At 44.3% G+C, this 25,739-nt stretch overlaps 1 protein-coding gene across 3 annotated transcripts in view; it reads right to left on the reverse strand.

Annotated features, from left to right (window-relative positions):
• Positions 1 to 20,745: 20,745 nt before the first annotated feature.
• Positions 20,746 to 25,739, reverse strand: part of Cdadc1 (cytidine and dCMP deaminase domain containing 1) — a 46,075-nt gene continuing 41,081 nt past the window's right edge. For all 3 annotated transcript variants that reach the window (XM_008824985.3, XM_029559568.1, XM_017796086.2), the window contains exon 10: positions 20,746 to 21,321. In XM_008824985.3, the coding sequence (XP_008823207.1) occupies positions 21,224 to 21,321 (98 nt within the window). In that variant the 3' untranslated portion in view covers positions 20,746 to 21,223. The remainder of the gene's footprint in view (positions 21,322 to 25,739) is intronic.

Genomic DNA, 25,739 nt, shown 5'->3' on the forward strand with positions numbered 1-25,739 from the left:
CACTTCCTCTTCATTTCAGCATGAGTATTCTTCAATATTTCTAACTCTTTTCTGAATTCATTCAGAAATTTATCCCGATCTTCCTTCAGTTCTTTGATTTATCATGTTTATAATTGTTCTTTTGAGTTCCATGTCCTCTATTATTTCTAGAGGGTTCTCACTGTACTCCTCCAGAGGACTATTGGCATTTGGTGGGGATATGTTATTTTGGTTTTTCATGTTATTTTTTTCTGTGATTTTGACATGTGAATTTCTTTTGTAGTTTCTGATTCTTGTGTGAGACTCAAGCCTTCAAGTTTAGGTCTGCTTTTTTTTGTAAACTTTATGTGTCTTTGTGGTTTACTTTTGGGGCATGAAAAGCTGGTTCCTCTAAGCCTCTGGTTCTCTCTTTTGATTTTATATTAGAGTGGCCAGATTGCTTTTGTCTTCAGGAGTTCCCTTAGAGGCCCAAGTCAGATGAGGATCAGATGCTCTGAGGTTTTCTCTAAGGTCTGGATTCCTCCAGGAAAATTTTTGGCCTCAGGACTTCGGGGGTTGGACTAGCCTGGGAGCTGGGCCCAGGAAAGATGGTGGTCTAGGGCAGCTGGTGGCTGTGCCACCCAGAGATGCAAAGGAAGATGGGGGAGGGAAGCTTCCCTAAGGGCTCCTGGGGACTGCACTGAGGAGCTGGGTTGCTCTGGATACAATGGATCAGGAAGAGGAAAGGTCAGCCCTGGTTTCCAGGAAAGAGTCTGGCAGGTCATGCAGGCCCAGAGAAGTAGAGGGAGGTAAGGGCAGGGCCAGGGCCAGATGGCTCCTGGGGACACAAGAATGATCTGCTTTGGTCTGGATGCAAAGGATCAGGAAGTAGTGGTGGTTCCCCAGGTGTCTGGGGCACCAAGACAAGGAATGGGACAGGACCCAGGCTAGGAGGAGAGATGGGGGAGATGGGAGGGTGAATAAGGCGGGGGGAGCGGGGGGGGGAGTCAAGGCACAGAGGGCAAGAGAGGCCTGCTGGTTGGAGAGAGGCCTGAGGGTCATGGAGGCCCAGGGAAGCAGAGGGAGGTGAGGGTGGGCCCAGGCCCAGAGTGCCCCCGGGGACCCGAGAAGGAACTGGGTTGGTCTGGATGCAAAGGATCAGGAAGCAGTGGTGGTTTCCTGGTGTCTGGGGCGCCAAGAGAAGGAATGGGACAGGACCCACCCTAGGAGGAGAGATGTGCAGGGGAGATGGGAGGGTGAATGAGGCTGGGGGAGCTAATAAAATATTTTTTTAAAAAAGAAATGAACAGGAACTGGAGAGATGGCTCAGCGTTTCAGGTCCTTCTTGTAGATAATCTGGGTTCAGCACACACATGGTGACAACAACATTCATAACTTCAGTTCCAGGGGAGTCTGATGCCCTCTTCTCACTACCTTGGACATTGTACAACACACATGCAGTCAATACACTCATGCACATAAAATAAAAATAATAATAAGTAATAAACAGAAGCATATGCAGGCGGATATCGGTGAGTTCAAGGCCAGCCTGGTCTACATAGTGAGTTCCAGGACAGCTGGGGCTACAGGGAGACCCTGTCTCAAAAAGTCCAAAAAAAAAGAAAAATAAACAAAGAACATACATGGCCATTTCTCCAAAGAAAATATACAAATGGACAATAGGCACCTGCAAAGTCACTAGCACCAATAGTTTACTAGGGAGATAAATGCAAATCAAAACCACTATGACTGACCAACCAATAAATAAAATGAAAGTTAAAAAATGGAAAAACATCCTGGTTTGTGATTTGAGATCAGCCTTGGCTACATGGTAATTTCTAGGTAAACAACAAAACAAACAAAAAACTAAACAATAAACAATATAAAAAATCTCCAAACACTATGAAACACTACTTTCATGCTCACTAAAATGGCTAGAATCAAAATCAGGTAATAAGTGTCAGCAAGGATCTAGAGCCATGAATGATGAGAGTATGAAATGGTGAGACTGTGGAAAGCAGCTCTTCGTCCAGTTAAACACAGCATTAACCATATGATGGGCAATTTCCCTCCCAGGTACATGTTCAAGAGAAATGCAACATGCCCACATAGAAACTTGCATGAGTAAATGCAGCATTGTTAGCCAGAAGTTGGAAAGAACTAAATGGTGATCTATTGATAACTAGATAAAATCTGCTGTTCAGTGAAAGTACCCAGCCATATAAACAAGTGAAGCCCTGATCCATTTCACACCATGGGAGAATCTTGAGAACACTGTGCTGAGTGAAAGAAGCAAGACACAAAAGATCACTGTCTCGGCCTATTTTTTGCTGTTATAACAGCAAATGAGCAGAAATGAATCAGCTCACAGTTCTAGAGGCTGGATGTTCTGTGCCAAGACACCAGCATCTGGAGAGGACCTTCTTCCTGCATCAATACATGTTGGAAGGCAAGAGGGCAACAGAAAGCCAGACTTGCCCTTTTACAACAGAATCCACTTCAGTTCAGGTCCCACTTCTTTTATTTCTATTTTATGTGTATGTGTGAGTGCCTGCATGTATATATGTGTATATATGTGTATCATGTGTGTGAATGTGTCCTCTGAGGTCACAGAAGGACATCAGATCCCTTGGAATTGGGGTTACAGGCAGTTGTGAGCCCCTACATGGGTGCTAGGAATCAAACCAGGACCTCTGCAAGAGCAGCTATAGCTCTTAACCACTGAGCCATCTCTCTTTCCCAAGGTCCCATCTCTTAATGTGTTTACACTGGCAATTAAATGTCAGCAGAGTTTTGGAGGCACCATTCAAACCATGGCTACTACATCCTAAATGATACTGTTCATACAAAAAGTCCCAAACAGGGAACTCTGGAGGCACAAAGATTAGTGGCTGCCTAGGGCTGGAGGCTGGAGTGCAGGACAAGGCTTTTTGGGGAGACAGTTAAAGGGTGGGAGTTTCCTATTGAAGTGCTAAAAATTTTGAACTGACCGTGATGGTGGTTACATGTATCTGTGCATCAAAATACTTATAACCATTGAATTGTACAGTGTAGGAATGACTTTTATAAAATGGATATAACCCGGACTAATGACTTTTAATTAATTCCAACAAAGCCATGTGTACCTGATCTTGTTTCCTGGGAACCTCAACTGGTACTCCACCCAAGAAGATAATGAATGAATGAATGAATGAATGAATGGGTATGCTTGAGAATTAACATGTCAAGAGTGCTGAAACGTGGTGCACTTGGTGCACTCAACACAACTGCTGCACAGTGAAAACTGGGAAGGACATGTGTCCTCAAGTGAATGAGATATTCTAGAACTAGAGATGAAAAGACAGGATGGTCTGTTAAGATTAGGGTAGAGCCAAACCTGTAGTTCCCCATCTGAAGCTGAAGAAACCATTTTGAATAAAATTATGGGTGGGGCCTGATTCAAGGACACAGTTTCAGAGGCAGAGTTCCAACAAGACAGTTCCATCAGTACAGTTCCAGGAGGCAGACTGCTCCAAGGGAGATCTAGGAGAATGAGTGACCTCTGAGTTTGGTCCCACTTTTAAAAACTAAATTTAAGAGTCAGGCTTTTTGTTCAGGTAATTATAATGTTGGTGCCATTGTAGTAGTGATGCCACAGTATAGTTTAAATGTGTGAACTGTATAATGTGTGAATGATTAATAAGATTATTTAAAATTTTAACGTAGAATCATGATACTTTATGTTGTCTTCAGTGTTGGGGATGGAACCCAGGGCCTTGCACATGTCAGACACGTACTATATCACTGAGCTATAGCCCCAGCTCTGTGACCTGTTTTGTCCATGTTATTCAATATTAATAATACTTAATATTTAATATGCATTTAGTGCCTACAGAGTATTCTATATTCTTGAACCATACCAACCCCAGCTGAATTTGGTATGTCATTATCACAAAAATCAATCCATGATGAATATCAGTATAATGAAAGCACTTGCACCCCTCTGTGGTTAACTCTTGTGAGCAATCCCAGAATGCAGATCACTCTTCTTTTTGAGGGGTGCCATTACCCAGTGCCATCCCAGCAGCACTGGGGAAGTACCTGTTTCCAGATTATTCCCTTGCTCCTCCACCCTCTAGGTGACACCAATTCTCTTCTTGGGCCCTCTTTACAAGGCCCTCCCAAGTTTCTAGAGTAGTCCTTCTGCACAAGATTTGTGTTTCCAGCTATAAAATTCTACTTCTCTCTCCAATTGCCTCTTAGATGTCTCTACTCTTTAATGCTTGACCATAATCCTGAACCCTAGACCTCTGTGCTAGTCAGCTTTCCACCATTGTGACAAAATACCTGAGAACAACAATGTGAAGGAGGAAAGGCTTATTTTGAGTTATGGTTTCAGAGGTTCTAGTCCACGGTTGTCTGGCTCTGTGCTTTTAGGTGTGTGGCAAGGCAGAAACATGATGATGAAAGGGCATGGAGAGCAAAGCTGCTCACCTCATGGCAGCCAGAAAGCAAAGGGATGAAGAGTCTGGGCCATGTATCCTTCCAGGGCACACCTCAGTGACCTACTTCCTCCAATGAGGCCCCATCTCCTACAGTTACCATCATCACCCTCTGTATTAGTCACTTTTCTGTTGCTGTGATAGAAACATTGACCCAAGCAATTTATAGAAGGAAGAGTTTATTTGAGCTTACAGTTCCAGGGGAATCAGAGTCCATCACAGCAGGAGGCATGGTGGCTGGAAGTGGCTGGAGCAGGAGCAGCATAAGCTAAGCTCTCACATCATCACGCAGGCACAGGAGGCAAGAGAGAAACTGGAGATTCAGCAAGACTTAAGAACTCTCTAAGTCCACCCCCAGCAACATGCTTCCTCCAGGATAGCCACACCTTCTAAAACCTCCCCAAATAGTGCCATCATCTGGGGACAAAATGTCCAAATACTTGGAGTCTATGGGGGACATTTTCATTCAAAGCACCACACCTTCTAATATTCCATTAAACTATGAACCCATCCACAGATGACCCATTAATAAGATTGGCACCCTCACAATCCAATCACTTCCCAATGTCCCACCTCCAACTGCTAGACTAGGTTCTAAGCCTTCAACCTCTGAACCTTTGAGGTATAGTTCAGATCCAGCTTTTGTTAACTGAACTTCCTCTTGTCCCCATGTCACATATCAATCTGGTCTTTAACCGCTCTCTTTATTCTGCTCCATCAAATACATTGTGAGGCCTGTTGACTTCTCCACATGCCCCCGAGAGAACCCATCTGCCAGGAGCAGCCAGGAATGGCCTTGAATGATCATCCATGATCTCTTGGCTCAAAGCTTTGATTTCTGTCAGTTGCCACAGGCATCCTTCATCCTGCCTGGATAATTCCTGCTTCCCACAGTCCACTTCAATCTACATTAAAATCCCCCCTTTCTCCTTCAGCTTGCCCACCACAGGCCCCTGATTCTGTCCTTCTGTACCTCACCGGAGCAATGCTTCTCAAGTGGGTATGCAAGCTGTTCCTTCTCTTCACTTCAAGGGCCTTCAAGGCTTCAGTGTTGCCAGAAGCAGTGGGTCATGTTTTGTCTTTGTCTGAAGCCTCTCAGGAACAGGGAAGCTTTTTTTTTATTTTTTATTTTTTGACAATCTTATGTAGCACAGCTTTGCCCAAAACTCTCTATGTAGCTGAGGATGACCTTGAACTTCTGATCCTCCTTCATCTCTTTTGCTAAGTGCTGAGATTATAGGAATAAGCCACCACCCCTGATTTATGCAGTGCTGGGGACTGAACCCAGGGCCTTTTGACCCCACAATGAGCTTGCCTCCTTCTGCCCTCATTTCTCTTCATTTTCCCAAGAAGATTTGGGCAACTTTGCCTCTAGAATCTGCACTGGTTAATGACTCCAGCTCCATGGCTCGGGTGTCCACTGATCTCTGGAGCTGGCTATGCACCTGCCTGTTCACAAGCTCACACAGGTGCAAGGTTTGGAGCAGAACTCTGCTCCCCTGCCCCCTTTTCCCTTTATCCCCGAGATGGCTGTGCGATCCCTGCCCTGGTTGTTCATGCCAGAAATCAGATGTATGGGAATGTTCTCTTTGCCTCACATGGGTGCCAACCCACAGGAGCTTCTGCCCCTGAGATGGGAGCCAAATCTGAGCTGTGCTCTGCCACCTGGACTTTGCCCCACCTCCTCAGAGTATTTAAGTTACTCTGTTCACAACTCAAATCAGGCCATGGCTCCCTGCCCCAAACCACCCAGTGGCCTCCCTTGACATTCAAAATCAATGGTAGCAGTGACCATTGTCCTTGAAGCTCAGCGGGACCTAGTTCCCACCTTCAGTCCACCAGGAGGCCAGCAAGCCTGGCTGCTGTTCAGTTGCTGCCTGAGGGTCTTTTCTCATTCTATGCCCCCAATAGTCTTCCCACCATTCTTTCTAGTTGTATCTTGTTTTCATTAGTCATTTTTCAGCCTAAATATCCCCCCTGGTACTTCATCCACCTTCCCATGTTCCTGGCTGCCTCTCCGCTAGGATGCAAACCTCCAGGGCAAGGTCTGTTTTCTGCATGAGGATAATCCCAGTATTGCCCTGTGTCTGCAATGGAGTAGAGTTAGCCCTATGGGCATTCTGTGTGGCCCACAGCTTCGCTCCTCACACCCAGCAGCCTGCCTCAGCCTCCTTGCTGCAGCTACTCTCAGTGACCTGCACACAGCCCTGGATAGCTGCTAATCCTCTGTGACTCCCCCTGTCGGCTGAACTCACATGCTTCCAGTCCCTCCTCATTCCCTTCAAATGTCACCTTTGCATAGACCCTTGTCATGTCTCAGTTGGAACCAGCCATTAGCTGTTCCTCTCTTGCTCCTTCCATTTCCGTGTGTTGGTGTATGTATAGATATATGCATGTAGTGCAGATGTCTGCAGAGCCAGAAATTGGATCTCCTAGAGCTGGAGTTGCAGGTGGTTGTGAGCTACCTGACGTGCATGCTGGGAACTTAATTCAGATTCTCTGGAAAAGCAGAAGCACACTTAACTGCCAAGCCATCTGTCCATCCCTGAAGTAACAGGTTTTTGTTTTTCTTGAATTTAATTTTATTTTTTAATGTATATGAGTGTGTTGCCTGCATGTATATAAGTGCAATGTCCACAGAGGTCAGAAGAAGGCATTGGATTCCCCTGAAACTGGCATTGCAGATGGTTGTTAGCTGTCATGTGGGTTAAACCTCTCTGGAAACACCCTCCTAGACATAACCTGGAGGTGTGTTTCCATAGTGATTCTAAATCCTGTTAAACTGACAATGAAGATTAACGTCACACTAAAGTTATAAGCAGTAACAAGTGCTGGGGGCAGAGACTCTCCAGCTGAGTGCCTGTCAGCTGAGCAGGGAGCTCCAGAGATGCAGCTTCTGTGAGTTGTCACCCACGCTGAGTGGGCTGTTGTTCAATGATGAGCTGCCAGGTCGCCAGTGCTCCTGTAAGCAACCCCAGTAAACTCACTTTTCAGTAAGTTAAACTTGGGTAGAATTGTTCCTGTGGTCCGTCATTGGTGTTCTATCTGGAGTGAATATTTTCACATCCCCCCAGGAGAAGTCACACACTCCTCAGAAGGGTCCCCAAGGCCTTTTATGGATTCAGCCTCCCTGCCAGCTTACTCCTCCCTCTTCCTGTTGATGGGGCAACCAGCCACCTGCCTCTCCCCAATGTGCCCTGCTCTCCTCTTGTGTCCCCTCCTTCTACATTCCAGAATCTTTTGTAAAGGTTAGTTTCTCTGCTTAGCACCTCTTCAACTTGTTGGGACATGCTGCCCTCTGGTGGCTAAGATAAATAATGGTCTTTATTGGACATGATCTGTGCCTTGGCAGGGATTAGTTCAGTGATTGAATGACTGTCACAAGTCTAAGAGGGCTCCCCAAGTGGTGTGCAAAACAAAACTAACAAGGAGGATGGCAGGCTGCAGGATGGGATAAATGAACCATGGGCAAATATAAAGTCCCAAGTCCAAGTCCCAAAACAAATCTCCTGGGCAGCTTGGTGATACACTTACATGAGGCCCCAAGTCCCTCCCAAGAACTGCAGAAAATAAAGATAGATAAAATTGAAAACTTCTCTAAGGAGAAGCAGAGGTGCTCTGACAAGGGCTTCTGATGACCCAGTGCTCGTACCTTTTGCTTGGACTGTAATGGTCCTCATCACTCTTATTCCCCGACACCCATCTTTCCTTATCTAATGTCTTGGCCCTTCTGAAGGAGTTGTCCAGTAGACTTATGCTCTGTGAGAACTAGGAATAGTCCTCCAGGACATGGAGAGGATGAGGGATAGAAGTCAAGCAAGAGACAAAGTGTGCACCAGACAGACCTGGGGAGAAGGGACAGAGGCCAGATGCACAGGACCAAGGCTGAGGCAGACAAGAGCCTGCAGGCCCAGGTAGAGAAGGGAATCTCAGAGGATGGGGTAACCAGCATCCAGCTTGTAAAAGCTGGAGGGACCCAGGAGGGCTTGGTCGTTAGGAATGGGGAGCATTTCCGGTGGGCATCAGGCAGAACAATTGCATTGGTTTGGGAACGAGTGAAGATGAGGGTGGCTGAGACACAGCCTTCCAGGCAATGAATGGAAGCAAGTTAAGGGAAGTCTTTCTGAAAGTTGGAGCAAGTGCTACAAAACAAGTTCCCAAAATGCAGTAACTTCAAACTCAGTAATGTTTTCCAGGTCACCTGGCCTGGGCTGGGCTGGTTGGCAGTTCTGCCCAGTATTCAGAGGCAGTAGCAATGCTAATGAATAAATGAAGAGCCTGATGGTGCCCTCTGTGATCCTAGCACTCAGGAGGTTGAGGCAGAAGGGTTACTAGTTTGAGACCAGCTTGGGCTGTGTGTACAAGGCCCTGTCTCAAAAAAAAAAAAAAAAAAAAAAAAAAAAAAAAAAAAAAAAAAAAAAAAAAAAAAAAAAAAAAAAAAAAAAAAAAAAAAAAAAAAAAAAAATTAAAAAAGAAAAGACTAAAGAGAAATGTGCAGAGACTGATTTCAGAACTACATTAAGGTCATTTCTGCTTTGCTCTGTTGAATCCAAAGTCAAGAGCTGAGAAATGCATTCTACCTATACACAGAAGGAACTCACAAAACCTTTTGGTGATTGGTGTGAACGCAGGAAAGGTGGAAAATTAGGACTGTCAATGTCTCTACATTGACAGGAAGCAAGCAGAGCTATGCATGGAAAGAAAGGTGCCGTCAGAGGAGTATGCACAATAGAGTCCCTGCTGTGAAGACGAAGTTGGAGCAGAGGTTCAGGTGTAGATGCAGCCAATGAGTCACAAGCAGTGAAATCTTGAGCAGATCATTGAGCCTGGGGCTCTATCTCCTCTGTAAATTGGAAATAGCTCCTACTTTGTGTTGTGTCAATTAAACGAGTGGTGTGATTCAGCAGCATGCAGACCTCTGCACACTGACAGAGCAGAGTCTTCAGGAGTGGTGGGAGGTTGTTATGGGATGGTGGGAACACAATGGCTACCTTCAAGTACTGAAGGGCAATCACGTGGTAGGGGATGAGACACAAAGGGGTCTATGTTTCAGCAGAAGAACTAATGATGGAGACCAGAAGAATGACACTGGGGGTGGCGGTCGGGGGAGTGCTAGTCTATAAAAATTAAGCTCCGTTGTGATGGAGCTTTGGGGGCCGTTCTTCCTCACTAGGGCCTTAGAGCCCAGTTGAGTAACTAGTTACATTTAGAGAAGTCTAGAAAAGATGTCCATACGAAATGTGGTGGGTGTTTGTGTCAGCTGCTTTTGACTAAGGGCCATCTACCACCCACACCACCCAGAGTGAGAACCCTGTTGTTCTTGAAATATCTGGTTGATTCAAAGGGCATTTGGAGGGTGTGGGCCACACTCTGGCAGTGCTCAGGGTGATCGTCAACAATGGGAGATGACCACACTCAAAATGCCTGTAGTCTTATAAACACTGCATTAGGTGACCCTAATCAGTGGTCCCAATAAATGCATGCCCTGGTTTTAGTAAGCCCGCCCTCCTTTTTTGTCAATTCTTCACTACTCTGTCCAAAAAAGTATTTGACTTTAGAAAAAATATCAGAGAAGACTTAATAAGGTCACAGCAGCAAAGCACCATAACCTATCAAGTAGTAAAATTATATTCAGTTTCATGAAAGTCACAAATACACATGGTGATTATGTAAGTGGTTATGATAGTCATTGGATGCGTCAATCATCAATTATTTTACCACATAAAGAGCATATACACATATACATGCACATTAAAAAGTCTGAGAAGGATATGGGGCCTGTTTGGAGACATCACCTTAGCTACAAAAAGTAACATACTTGAGGCTTCCACTGTATGGCCCCACAGTGAATGTTCAGGAAACCCTGGGTTCCACCTAAGCACTTCAAAGCAACAACAAACCACGCTGGCAGCAATGAACAGTGTACATTTACCCAACGGCTACTTTGCTTGCTACCTAAAACCCAGAACAAAACTTTGAAGAAAAACTAGCTAAGCAGTTTGATCTAACTCTGGCCAATCCCCAAGGAGTGGAGGCGGGGGTCGGGGGGTGTTTGGGGAGGGCTGAGGTTTGTCTGTCACTTTGGCAACAGTTTTAGTCAAGAAAGACAGAGCTTCCCTGGCCTGTATCCATCTGAAATATGACTCTGCCCATCAATGAAGGGATTGGTAGAGTCCTGTCACGTGCCAACCATGGTTGCTTCTCGTGTGGAAGTTAACCTTTAACCTTTTAGGCAATAAACACCAGAATCTCTTACCAGGAACTCAGGTTTACCAGCTAAAATTGTGGCTGTGGATTTCGGTGACTGCAACTTCCTACCACACGGCATCGGGCTTCAGTGTGAAGGTCTTGGACAGTCATCAGGTCAGAGTGGGAAAGGTGAACAGTTCCATATGAAGAGTGGTGAGTTTAGCGACATCCCATCACCATGCGCCCTCTCCCAGGAATTCTCTGAAAGACAGGCTTCATTGACTTGAGAGAAGACTGAGAAAGGGGAGAGCTGATAAAGCCTTTCACGAAGACCTGAGTTTGACCCTCAGAGCCGATGTGGAAATGCCAGGCATGGTGGCATGCTTATAATCCCAGTGCTGGGGAGGCAGAGACAGGAGGATCCATGAGGCTCACTGGCCAGCCAGGCCAGGATAATTAGTGAGCTCCAGGTCAACGAGAGACTCTGTGTCAAAAGAAAGGGGGTGATGTTCCCAAAAATGACATCTAAGCCTATCCTCTGGCCTGTTCATACCCATGTGCACCCACACTTCACATGCACTTGGGCACATACAACCACCCACACACATATACATGCACATTAAAAAGTCTGAGAAGGATATGGGGCCTGGGAAACTGAATTGAAAAAAAGAGAAGGGTGAAAGACCTTCCCAGAAGGCTTCCAGGGGGAGCCCAGGAAAGCAGGGGCACAGGAAGGCGCCTGAGCAACTGCAGCCTGAATGTGATAGGAGTCTTGGCAAGAGGACTTTCCAGGATGCCTGTTGAGTGCCCTGGGAGGAGATCACACAGCTGGGAGTAGAGTTTGGCTACAGATTAGCCATAAGGTAGAAAACCAAGCAGTGTGCCCCACCACCCAAACCCAATTTTCATGTTGAGGAAATTAAGTTTATAATATTTTATTTTATATTTTTGTCTTTTTTGAGACAGGGTTGTCTCCCTGCCAGCTGGCCTGGAACTCACTATGTAGACCAGGCTGACCTTGAACTCACAGAGATCCACCTGCCTCTGTCTCTGAGTGCTGGGATTAAAAGTGTGCCATTACGCCCAGCTGGAAATTAAGTTTATAAGAAAAGGAAAAATAATTACAGTGCACAACAAAGCTCTGACCAGGATTTGGAGGGTCAGTGAGTGCTGACACAGCCAAAATAAAAGCATGACACTACTGGGAGCATGGAAAGGGGGAGGGTATGGAGACAGCAGCGAGAGGAAATTAAGTTAGAAATCCAATGTCTAAAACTGAAAAATATAAGAAGAGACAATCCAGGCTTCTGATGTGATTGGGGATAAATAAGAAAATAATCAGCTGGGCTGGCACAGTGGTCTATACCTGTAGTCCCAGCTACTTGGAGGCTAAAGAAAGAGGACTACTGCCCAGGAGCTCCAACCTGGGCAGCATAGCAAGACCTCATCTCAAACAAACAAACAAATAAAAGAATTAGCCTTGGTGGGGCGTGGTGGTGCACGCCTTTGATACGAGCACTCAGGAGGCAGAGGCAAGCGGATCTCTGTTAGTGAGTTCCAGGACAGCTGGGGCTACAGGGAGACCCTGTCTCAAAAAAAAAAAAAAAAAAAAAAATTAGCTTGTGTTCTTTGAGGAAGGGTGACCTGTAAGACTGGGGAGGACTTTGTTATTTGGTCACTTAAAATGTGTGTATAATTTTGCTTCAAAAACTGATCAAATTTCAAATAATGGTGATCCCTGAATATACTACTGGAGATGCATGTTAAAATCAGCCAATATGTCAACATGGATACACACCTGTTCATTATAAACAAATGGGCTAGGGATGGAGCAGGTGTGTGGGGAGTGTGCAGAGCAGAGAGCATGGGTCAGCCCCTTGATTAAGCAGGCAAACAACAAAAAACTTAGAGTAGAAAAAACAAATTCTGATGCTGCTTGACTTTGACCCTTTCACATTCTGCAACTAGTAATTTTAGAGCGCAGTATTAGTGAGGAACAGCGAAATGACCTTAGAAAGTCAGAAGACCTAGTAAATCCATTAGTTATTAAAGGAGTCACTTCACTTTTCTGGATTATTCTAACTCCAGATCTGTGTAAAAAGCATGTGCCAAACACATGTGCTCTAAGATCTATTTAAATACATTTTATTTATTTTTATTTTATGTGTGTTTTGCCTGCATGTATGTAAGTGCACCTGTGTCATACACCTGTGTCGTGCTATGCCCACAGAGGTCAGAAAAGGGTGTCGTATTCCCTGGAACTTGAGTTACTAGATGGTTGTTAGTCACCATGTGGGTGCTGGAAATCAAGCCCGAGTCCTCTGCAAGAGTAGCCAGTGCTCTTAACTGCTGAGCCATCTCTCCAGTCCTCTAAGTTCTACTTATATGTAGATCACTGAACATGGAAATATATGATTTTATAAACAATATTCCTGAACTACACTATGCAAAAGATGTTACTTTTTTTTTCAGGGCCCCATGCATACTAGCCAATTGCTCTACCACCGAGCTCCATCTTCAGCCCAGTGTGTTTCATTTTTAATGGGCCTTCTTTGCATTGGTGCATAGTAAAGGAAAAGTGTTCGACAGCTGCAGACTTGGCTTATGAGACAGAAAACATCTGTACAACGTTAAATAGATTCAGTGAATTTTTAATGGTGAGAAGTAACTGCATTGAAAATACCAGATACCTGTTGAATGCTCACACAAGAAATTAAATTCCTGCCTTGTCATCCAGTAAGACAAAATTAGATGATTCTTTTTCATTTATTTATTTATTTATTTATTTATTTATTATTTATTTCTCTCTCTCTCTCTCTCTCTCTCTCTCTCTCTCTGTGTGTGTGTGTGTGTGTGTGTGTGCGCACTCGCGTGTTCTGTGGAGGTCAGAAGACAACTTGAGGAGTCAGTGCTCCCCAGGGATTGAACTCAGGTCATCAGGCTTGGTGGCAGGCACCTTTACTTGCTAAGCCACCCCCCAAAGAAGTTTTAAAAATTAGTTCTCTTTCTGTTTCCCTCTCACTCTATTCCTCTCTCCCTTTCTTCCTTCCTTCCTTCCTTCCTTCCTTCCTTCCTTCCTTCCTTCCTTCCTTCCTCCCTCCCTCCCTCCCTCCCTCCCTCCCTGCCTTCCTTTGTATGTGGGCAGATGCATGTGTGGAGGTTAGAGAACAACTTATAGAAATCAGTTTTCTATTTCTATTATGTGGGTCCCAAGGATTCAGTTCAGGTCACCTACTGAAAATAAGATGATTCTTAATGTGTATTCTATCCTCCCCAAATGACCATAGTGTGTATGCCACCTAAGACCACCTGGTACGTGTTGTCCTATTCTGGGAGCTAAATAGAATAGATTCAATCACTTTCTCCCAAGTGAAGTCAGTCTGCTTCTGTGTAATATTCAGCTAGGACCAGATCTCACCCCACAAATGAACTGACTAGATGTCTGTGCCAGGAAAGTGCAGTGACTCTGCCACTCTTCCATCACCTTGGCAAACAGGTTGGAGAAATAGCTGCAAGTTGAGTGTGTTCACAAAATTGTCTGGCTAGCTCATACCTATCAGTAAAGTGGAAAACAAGCCAGCCAAGATCAAATCTACAGTCTGCAGTCTTTCCTCTGAATTAAAACTGAGGAAGACTGAAAGCTGCCTTTTATCCACTCCACACTAAGCTCCATTTATTTAAAAAAAAATACTTTTACTTTGGGCTGGGGAGATGGCTCAGCGGTTAAGAACACTGGCTGCTCTTGTAGAGAACCTGGGTTTGATTTCCCAGCACTCACATGGCAGCTAACAACCATCAATAACTCCAGTTCCAGGGGATCAAACACCTTCTTCTGACCTTCACAGGCATTGCACAACATAGCTGCACTTACACACATGCAGCTAATACACTCATACATAAAAAATAATAAAAGTATTTTTTTTTAAACCCTACGTTTTGGAAGATAATATAATGGAATTTGTTATCCTCAAATTTTAAGAAACTGGTGCCACAGTCACACAAAACAAGATGGTCCTTCAGACTAACGTTTTTTTGTGTGTGGTCAAATTTGGATAGTTTTTATGTCAGTGGTGTTCAATGTCAGCTCTGAAAAGAGTAAATTACATATAATTAAGATTCCAAGTGTAACAATGTTAATCTGCATATTAAGTAGGGGAGCATTTGCTTTGGCCTTCATACTGTGGCGGGAGAGGGAGTGCTGTGGCACCCCTGGTAGAAGCTGGGGTTGTAACCAACATTCTTCAATGCCCAGGGCAGTCCATACAGTGCAGCACTAGGACCACAGACAGAGACAGTCCCTTGTGACAACTGGCCCCAAACTAGTGGTGCCAAGGAGCAAAAACTCTGGTCCAAGCTGATTTTCTTGTGTTATAAAAACAAAAGGGGGACCTCCATAGATGTTAGTAAACAGCTCTGCAATGCCAATAAAGGGTTTAAAATTCAGAAAGCAGTTTGGATAACAGCTTTGTATGAACGTGTTAGGAGGTAAGGTATCCTGTTACTGCAGGAAAGTGAGGGCTGCTTTTCAGTTTGGTCTGCTAATGAACAAATTGCACCTTTTCAAATTCTATTTTGTGAATCAAGATTTCAGTTTCCTCTGTTTAAAAAGTGTTCAAAGCTAATCAGACTGTTCTGAATTCAAACTGAGAACCTAGCACAGGGCTTGGCAGTGGGTACTTAGGAATTGAATAAATAACATGAAACATGTAGATGCTGACCAGAGTTCCAGGATGACAAGGTAGAGGTGGGCTGAGCCATAGCTCAGTGTCTCCTTTTCAGGTAGCAAGGCAGACCCCTGACCCAAGTGAGGACACTTCCTGAACCAGCCTTGATAGCAATTCAGTGTGCCTGGCAAGGGGTCTGCTGGCCATAGAGGGCTAGAGAACCCTCTGAACCCCTGGTACTTTCCATCCACCATGTGACCAGACCTGGGTCATCCACACCTAGATTAGAGCAGCTGGATATTTTTTCAACTGTGTTAAATTATTAGAGAATTAAGACATTTGATAGGCAAAAAGATAAAGTGAAACCAACTGGCTAAAAAAAGAGAGAATTCTCCAAAAGGTAAAATGTCAGCTGTGTTGGTCATGGTCTTTGGCTGGATTGAAAATCCTATGGCATGCAGCAGGTGAGGATGTTCTTTTAGAAATTCAATGTAGGTGCCCTGGGAGCAAATGTAAAAAGATGCAAAATGACTCTGCCTTGGATCTCAAAACTGATGGAGCCCAAGTGGTAAAACATTCTATGCAGTAAGTCTGTGTTGTGACTGTATTTTTAAACATACATTTGAAAAACTTCATAATTTAAAATGACAGCAAGAAGATCAAGGAATTAGAAATGCCACCATGGAATGAGAGCACAAAACAGAGCTCAAGTCCTAAAAATTATAGAGATTATCTCAGTTCAGGGCTGCATGGCAGCTATTACCAGCACCAGGGCTCTTTATACATTTTGTTCATATTTTTCTCCCTCCCACCTCCCCTGTGTGGGTGTGCATGTGCCATGGTGTGTGTGTGTGTGTGTGTGTGTGTGTGTGTGTCACATGTGGGGTCCAGGGATGGAATTCAGGTTGTCAGGCTTGATGGCAAGTGCCTTTACCCACTGAGCCATCTTGCCAGTTCCCAGTGCCAGGCCTCTTGAAAACTGGTGTTGAATCCCAGCACTCCAGAGGCAGACTACATAGCAAGTTTCTAGGCCAGCTGGGGCTACAGAGAAGAGAGAGACCCTGTCTCAAAAAAAAAAAAAAAGATGTTTAATAAAACTGTGTCAAAAGCAAGCTATTGTGGCCAATCCTAAGGCAAAGGAATTCATGCATAAAAAGAGGAAGACTTTGAATAAACAATATATTTTAAAACAGTAAATTAAGGAAGAACACATAGAAAAGCCAGATTAAAAAATAAAAGTTTAATTTTTTAAATTTATTTTCATTTTATTAGTGTTTTGCCTGCATGTATGTAAGTGCACCACATATGTGCAATGCCCACAGAGTTCAGAAGAGGGCTTTGGATCCCTCGGTACTGGAGTTACAGATGGTTGTTAGCTACCATGTGTATGGGGCGCGCGGTCCCGCAGGGATCGGTCCCCTGCGCGCGCCCTGGAAGGCAGCCAGTTCCATGGGGATTCTCAGTCATGCGTCGCTGTCCGCCACTTGAGGTGCTGAAGGTCTCGCAGCACCGCGGCTCCGCGTCTCTGTTGTGGCAGCGGGTCTCAGCTTCTCCGCTGCTTCTCTGCGTCTTCCGTGGCTCTCTGCTGCTGGAGCTTTGTCCAGCCGGGTCCCGCCCTTATTTCACCCGTGTACTTTCCTCAATATGCGAGTTCCACCGGCCGCTGGACCACGCAGGAAAGTACGGGGCGGCTGAAGCTAGGGCTCCGTGAGTCAATGATGGAGGAATGCTGTCCCCCGGGGAGACTAGATTGCAGGCAGGAGCCACAGACTCAGTCCAGTCAGATTCAGTGGTACAGCTCTTTATTCAGTGTCCCAGCTCTAGTCCCTGCTCTAGCTCCAGCTCCGCTTCCAGCTCCAAATTATTGAGAGAAGACTAGGATATTTTATACTGTAGGGGCAGTGGTAAAAGCTTTAGCTGATAGGTATTTTGGGGATGCCTCATTTGCGTGTGGAAATGGGCTCCTGCCAGGCTGCCAAACTGCTTGAAAATCACACAGGAAAGCATGGCATTTCCAGAGCCAGAGGCCATGTTTATGTGGCTGCTACTTCACAAAGGAGTCAGGAAAAATGCCGGGAAGACACCCTGTTGTGAAAGGAGTCTCTGCATATGGCTCCGAGCTCGTGAGCTATCCGGACATGAAGAAACTTCTACTTTACACAACAAAGGCCCCCAACACATGTGGGTGCTGGGAACTGAACCCCAGTCCTCTGGAAGAGTAGCCAGTGCTCTTAACCACTAAGCCATCTCTCCAACACCCCCAAATAAAAGTTTCTGTGTCCCTCCTCTCTCAATCCATCTCATCTCCACTGCTGGCCTGGTAAGCCCCAAGCCCCTCGTAGGGACTAGGCCCAGAACCTCCACTTGTGCGGGGCCATTTCCATGACTCCTCAGACTACTTGCCACCTTTTTGTGTCACTTCGGTTCCTATAGCTACATCTACAGTGCAGGTTCTCAGCCCTGAAGGTCACTAGCACCCTCTGGGGGACCCATGAAAACTTGGTTTGTTGGTTTGGGGGATATGGGGTGGGTCCTAAGAATTTATGTTTAAATAAGTGCTGCCACTGGCCAGGGACCACACGCCAATCATTCTGTTCATCACTGACTCCATGATGGATCTCCCACTGGACAGTGAACAACATTTCTTACACAGTTTACCCCTAAGGTCCAGATGGTCTAGCAGTCACTCAGTGAATAAAAAATTTACTGCATGCCTGTGATGTGTGAGGCACTGTTCTAGACTCCAGGACCAGACAGCTAAATGAATATTTTTATCCTGCACATAAAATCTCAATGTCTTGATAGAGCTGATCTTCTGGTGCCTCATAGTGAATGCTCAATAACAGCTACTGAAATCTGATCAGCTATACTGAAAAAAAAAGGAATTAAAATTAAACATAGTACTCATGTTTGAAACTTTCAAAAATATAAAAATGGAAATTATAAAAAATAAAGTTAAGAAAATTAAAAGACCATTTTAGTAGTGCTATGGATTTATCAAATTTTAATTTTTAATCAGTTTCTACTGTATGTTTCTCTCTCCTGACACCTAACAGATCCATAAATCTGGCAGTATATAACAGACTTTGGAGGCTTACAAAATACTTGCTGGCTGATTTAGAAACTATTTTGCATAGATGCAATATTTTTTTAATATATTATTTATTTTTATTTTATGTGTATGAGTATATTGCCTGCATGTATGTGAATGCACCCATGTTGTGCAATGCTGTGGAGGTCAGAAGAGAGCTTCGGAGTCTCCTGGAACTGGAGTTAAGGACAGTTCATAGCCACCATGTGGGTGCTGGGAATCAAACCCAGGTCCTCTGCAAAAGCAGTCAGTGCTCTTAACTGCTGAGCCATATCTCCAGCCTGCCTAGATGCAATATTAACAATAGCTCCAAGAACTTAAACATGCATGCTTGTAGTCATAAAGCAACTTGGTGGTGAGCAACCTTAGCATTTTATACTGATAATAATAAAAAAAAAGAGCTTAACTAGTGGTTTCAAATAAGAATTAGTTACCTGTGAAAGTGCTCACTCCCCTCCCTATTCCACACCCTATAACCAAGTAAAATGTTTGTGGCTATTCTCAACCATGTGGTGAGAGACTTAGACTCCCAATGGGCCTGTGCAGGCTGCTGTGTAGACCAGGGCATCCAACTGACATTTGGTTTGTCCTCTGTATCTCTGAAAATCTGGTGGGAGGACCCATGACACCCTGTGATGCTTGTGAGGCTGTGAAGAGCAAGGGGCAGAAGGCACGCCTGACTCCTTCACACAGCCATAAGACATCACTTCTGGGCCTGTGGGCCAGTCTCCCCAGCTGTAGAAAGTACAAAACATGTACCTTCATCTTTGAACTAATTTTCTGAAAGTTTATCAGCAAATAAAAATGAAAGAAATCACAAAGAACAATTTGGGATGGATCTCTTTATCTTCAAGACTGAGTATTTTTAAGGTTTGCAAATGTTCTTAAGGCCTTTTCTAAGGTCAAAGCTATGAGACACGTCTGTTAATTATATGGACAGGAAAGTTATGTAGGAGGTAGTATAGATTAGTAGAACTCTAATAGTCTCAATATTCTACACCCAAATGCTTCCCTGTTCATATCAATGATCAGTTTGTGTGTGTGTGTGTGTTTGTGTGTGTGCAGGTGTATGTGTGTGTGCACACACACACGGAGACTACCTTGCCTTTCATTCCTAAGGCTCTGTCCACCTTTTTAGAGAGAATCTCTCCTTGGCCTGGAACTCATAAAGTAGGCAAGGCTGGCAGGCCAGTAAGCCCAAGGTATGGACCTGTCTCTGCCACTCAAGTGCTAGAATTATAAGCTTGAGTTGCCATGCCTGGCTTTTTTTTTTTTTTTAACTTGGGGTCTGGGGGTACTGAAACTCAGGTCCTTATGTTTTTGAAGCACTTTATTGTCTGAGGTACCTCCCTAGCCCCACATCATGATCAAACTGGAGGCTCACTGTTAGTGATCTCAAGAGTTACTGATGTAAAACAGCAGCACTGCTTTAGAACATTCTCTTTCTGTTCCTACCCAAATCAGTGATGTAATGTGCAATGTAACTACATTGTGGTCCAACCAGTCATGGTGAATCTACACAACAAAAAGTTTACCAAAGGGGGCTGGAGAGATGTTAGTAGTTGAGAGCACTGGCTGTTCTTGCAGAAGACCTGGGTTCCATTCCTAGCACCCAAGTGGTAGCTAACAACTGTCTGTAACTCCAGTTCCAGGGGACCTGATACCCTCTTCTGGCCTCCACGGGCATTGCACACATGTGGTGCACTTACATAGATACAGGCAAAACACTCATACACAAAAAATAAATAAATTTTTAAAAATTACCAGAAACTGGGCAGGGTAGTGCACACCTACAATTCTAGCACACTGGAGAGAAAGAGGCACGAAGATCATTCATGAGTTCAAGACCAGTATGGACTGTGTAATGAGTTTGAAGTAAGCCCCGTAACAACAACAAATTTAGGCAAGATTAATATTTTATTTATTTTGTGGTGCTAGGGATGAAACTCGGAGCCTTGAACATGTTAGATAAGCACTCTACCATCAATCCAAATCCAAGGCCATTTAAAAATGGAGACCAAGTACACCAACTCTTTTTTTGGGGGGGGTGCTCTTTTATTTTAGACAGGATCTCCCTGTAGCCCCAGCTGTTCTGGAACTCACTATGTAGATCAGGCTGGCCTTGAACTCACAGAGATCTGCCTGCCTCTGCTTCCCAAGTGCTGGGACTAAAGGCATGCATCACCACACCTGGCTTGTACACCAACTCTTTTAGGTATAAATAGCTATACGTGGATTGTTTTGTCTTTTCTTCTTTTTCCTTCCCTTCCTCCCTCCCTCCCTCCCTCCCTTCCTTTTTTTCGAAACAGGGTCTCCCTGTAGCCCTAGCTGACCTGGAACCACCTATATAGACCAGGCTAGCCTCCATCTCACAGAGATTCACCTGCCTCTGTCTCTGAAGTGTTGGGATCTAAAGTACATGCCACCATGCCCGGCTTATACATGGATTCTTAAAAGATGACAGGGTTTTCATTTCTTTCCCTGGAGCAGTTTACTAATTGTCATCTTTATAGCCCAAAGGAATTACTATTTCTCAAAAGAAGTTCCGCTCCTGTGAATAAGCCCCTTTGACACCGGCTGCATAAAGTCCAGGTAAACAGAAAGCAGGCCTGTTGGTGTTACACTAGTCCCAAAATATTGCTACCTCATTTAGTCTAATAAAGGAACACTGTATTCTGGGGAATACATAGATCTAAAATAAAAATATTCTCATTAACATCATTCATAGGCTAATAGTGAATTATCCCCCTTAGAAACTTTTCAATTATTCACAAAGCCCATCCTTATTGTTTGAGTTAACAGGCCGACTTTTAGAAGTACCGTGAGGAACTACTGAGGCATTACTGTGGCGTAGCCTGGCCTTCGGAGCTGTTTTCCAGACACAGCCTCTTGCTGCACAGCTGCTCCTCCTTCGCGGACCTGCGTCTCAACACACCGTCTAGCATGCAAGAATAACTTCATGTCAGGAAATGCACACCAGACCCATGGGGACTTGTTTCAGCCATTCAGACTAGAAGAGCAAAGCCATGCTCACGGCAAAGGAACACAGGGGTTCATTTACTTTCAACCTCTCACCATTCCAGCATCCCCCATTCTAATATTTCTTCAATCTATACTGGTTCTAGACAACTCAGAGATAATACAGTGTTTGATGACCCTTTAAAAACTGTATTCACTCAGCAATGATGGAAAATAATTCACATTTTTTGGGGGGGATGGGCAGGGGTCATTATTAGTCTGGAAGAAACAAAATCCACGTGTTTATCCACCTGAGAGGGGAGGGAACTGCCTGTGAGAGGGGAAAATGGGGGCTCACAGTCATAGTTCTCCATGATAGGAAGTCAGCCTTATTGGAATGTGCAGGCTGGGAGAAGAGACTGGCTTCAAACTCTTCCTGACTTTTGTTTTTAATGGCTTTACTGGAACCATAAGCCACATGTATTTAAAGTATACAATAAAGTAAGCCTATTAAAAGCATACAACTTGATGTGTTTGACATAAGCACACATCTGTGAACCCACCAATAAGGTCAGTGAACATATCTACCTGCCTACAAGATACCTCCTGCCCTCTGCCACCAGCTCTTGGCTGATTTGCTACAACGCCTTCCAGAGGGGAGCTCAAAGCCACCCTCCCCTTGCTTTTTGAAAAAAATATTTTATCATTTTTATTTATGTGTATGAGTGTATTGCCTGCATGTATGTAAGTGCACCTGTGCTGTGCAATGCTTATGGAGGTCAGAAGAGGTCATTGGATCCCCTGGAACTGGAGTTATGGATGGTTGTTAGCCACTGTGTGGGTGCTAGGAACTGATCTGGGTCCTCTGGAAGAGTAGTCAGTGCTCTTAACCGCTAGGCCATCTCTCCAGTCCCCCCCCCTTGCCTTTTTGTGTAGTACTTAAACATTAAAAATATATTTGTAATTTAGCCTAATAATAAAACAAATATTTAAGAATCTACTGCCCTCAACTGTTGTTTTGCTTAAATCTGCAAACTTTGTAAGGAGACAAGAAACAGGAGAAACTACTGTCCACAACTAATCATTCATTTGATATACTTCCCACCCCCTTTAGTCCACTCAGAAGTGATTTTATGTTTATTATTTCCATTGCTTCTTAAAATTTTATCACATGTGAAACAATAGCCTATTTGGCTTTTTTTTTAAACATGACAGTCTTCTGTCACTTGCTGTCTGTCTTCAACACTATATTTCTAAGACTCATCCATGGTGACGAATGCAGTCACGGTTCAGTATTTGCACTGCTGTGTAGTTGTCCCCACTGTAGGAACACACTGCATATTTTAATACACTCTCAAGAGAAACTTTTGTGTCACTTCTAGCTTTTGCTCTGAAAAATGGCATTGCAGTGAGCCATCTATTGCTTATAAATGATACAAGTTTCTCTAGGGCTCTCATGTAGAAGCTGATTTGCAGAACCATGGAGTATATGCATGTTCAGTTTTACAAAAATAATTCCTAATTACTAGACAATGTGATTTAAAGTTTCAGCCAGTCACATAGAGAAACTTTAGATATCCACCTCCTTACTTGGCACTAGCAAACTTCAGCTGTGCCAATACAGTCAGTATTCTTAGACTAGACCTCTGATTGTCTGCTCACATGTTACCAGACATTGTATTCTGCTGCTGTGAGAAACCAGTAACCAAGTGAATTCCATTCCCCATTAGGTGTTTTCAATCTGTAAGCTTCTTGACACTGTTGTGCATGTGTGTGGCTGGTATTTTCATTTTCTTTTTAAAAAAATCTCATTTATTATTTTTATTTTATATGTATGAGTGTATTGCCTGCATGTGTGTACATGTACCCATGCAATGACCACAAAGAACAGAAGAGGGCATTGGATCCCCTGGAACTGGAGTGATGGACAGTTGTTTGCCGCCATTTGGGTGCTGGGAATTGAATCCAGGTCCTCTGCAAAAGCAGTCAGTGCTCTTAACCTCTAAGCCTTCTTTCCAGCTCCTCTTTTCATTTTCTTAATAACATCTCTTGGTGAAGTCCTTACTAGGAATGTATTGTCTCATTTTTATAATCAGCATCATCTGTGTCCTGAACATGTTATTAATTGTATTCTAGGTCACAAAAATATTTGGTATTTTCTTCTAAAACTTTTTAAAAATTACCCTTTCCTTTAATCTTTAATTCATATGGAATTAAGCTTCGAGCATTATGTAAGAATTCATCATCATTTTTTCTATGTGGACAACCCACTTTCTAGCAGTATACATTAGGTAATCTGTTGTTGCCCTGTGATATATATGGCCCTCTTTGATAAGAATATTAGGTGTCCTGTAACATATGGGACAATGTCTCACATTAACAAATGTGCCTGTTAAAAAAAACAGTGACTTGCCTTACCTACTCACTTATTATTTTAGCAACATTTTTTTTTCATTTCTCCAAATTTCATTTTCAAAATTGATCATTTTTTCATAATAGCTTGTTTTCTGCCTTCTTGGTTTTGGAGACCAGATCTCGCTGTCTTGCTATTTAGCCCACACTGACCCTGAACAAAGAATTCTTCTGCCTCAATTTCCCTGGTGCTGAGATTAGAGGCACATACTACCACACTTGGTTTCATATTTCTTTTTATTTTCTTTTGTTGGGGGGTGGGGCTGGGTCTCACTATGTAGCCCTGGATGGCCTGGAACTTGTTATGTAGATGAGGGTGGCCTTGAACTCACAGAGATCTGCCTGCCTCTGTCTCCCAAGTGCCACCACACCTGGCTGGTTTCATTTTTCAATGAGATCTTTAACATCCATGTTTTATACTGTCTACTTGACAGCTCCAGCAAAGAAAATCCCTGGGGTCTAACTGTGCTTCTTGCTTTTTTCTGTTTGCTCCCATTCACAGCTATCTACTTCCATGCATGTCTGTTCACTTTTCAGTTACATCTCATACGTTACGCACTGTGGGTTTAAGCTGATATTGCTTCCCTTTTCAGAAAGACTGCATTTGCTTATTAGGAGTCAGGAGGGGCACCTGACTAGGAGCTAGTAGCTTCCTCCCAGAGCCCATAGTCCAATATCTGTATCAGGCTGGATTTACTCACCATCAGCAGACCCCATGCTTACTTTCAAAGTCTGAGCTTCCAAGGGCATTGCCCCTGGGTTAGCTCCGACTTTTGTGTTTGCTTACTATTGCTACTCAGATTCTAGAGAGCTCCTCCTTTGATCTCTCTCTCTTTTTTTTTTTTTTTGGTCTTTTTGAGACAGGGTCTCCCTGTAGTTCCAGCTGTCCTGGAACTCACTATGTAGACCAGGATGGCCTTGAACTCACAGAGATCCACCTGCCTCTGCCTCCTGAGTGCTGGGATTAAAGGCCTGTGCTACCAGGACCAGCTTTATTTCTATTTTTTAAAGAGAAATACAGGTCCCTACACATTTCACTTATTTCTTTGCAAGTTTGGTGTCTTTTTGAAAAGAACGCTTGTTATGGGTCATTTGAGCTCTGTTTCTAGGGCATGAAAGGATACTTGGGAGCAGTCAATCACACTGCTCCCTCTCCTCTGTGTATGTTCTTGCCACTGTCGTTGAGAGGGCATAAAGCAGCATGTCCCTGTCCCCACAAAAGATTGATATGGCCAGAAGTCAAGTCTTGGAGGTACTCAGTAAGCAACAGAGCTTCAGGTTCAGCTTTCATCTCTTTGATTCTTCTGTCTGTTTCTCAAAAGAGTCAAAAATTGGAAAGGAGCTCTGACCATCAGGCCTCTCTCTAGGGTAAGTCAATCGCCTAGATTCCCCCAACCTCATTCACCACCCTGCACCCATCTCTCCTCCTAGCCTGGGTCCTGTCCCATTCCTTGTCTTGGCACCCCAGACACCTGGGGAACCACCACTGCTTCCTGATCCTTTGCATCCAGACCAACCCAGTTCCTTCTCGAGGTCCCCAGGAGCCCTCAGGGCCTGGCCCCCCTCTCACCTCCCTCTGCTTTCCTGGGCCTGTACGACCTGCCAGCCTCTTTCCTGGACACCAGGGCTGACCTTTCCTCTTCCTGATCCTTTGCATCCAGACCAACCCAGCTCCTCAGTGCAGTCCCCAGAAGCCCTTAGGGCTGCATCACTCCCCCATCTTCCTTTGCATCTCTGGGTGGCACGGCCACCACCTGCCCTAGACCACCATCTTTCCTGGGCCGGCTCTAGGGCAGTCCAACCCCCAAATTCCTGAGGCCAAAATGTTTCCTGGAGGGATGCAGACCTTAGGAGAAAGCCTGAGAGCATCTGATCCTCATCTGACTTGGGCCTCTGTGGGAACTCCTGAAGACAAAAGCAATCTGGACACTCCAATATAAAATCAAAAGACAGAACCAGAAGCTTAGAGGAACCAGCTTTTCATGC

Source organism: Nannospalax galili, unplaced genomic scaffold (assembly GCF_000622305.1).
Source record: "Nannospalax galili isolate Female #2095 unplaced genomic scaffold, S.galili_v1.0 scaffold488, whole genome shotgun sequence".
Classification (NCBI taxonomy): domain Eukaryota; kingdom Metazoa; phylum Chordata; class Mammalia; order Rodentia; family Spalacidae; genus Nannospalax; species Nannospalax galili.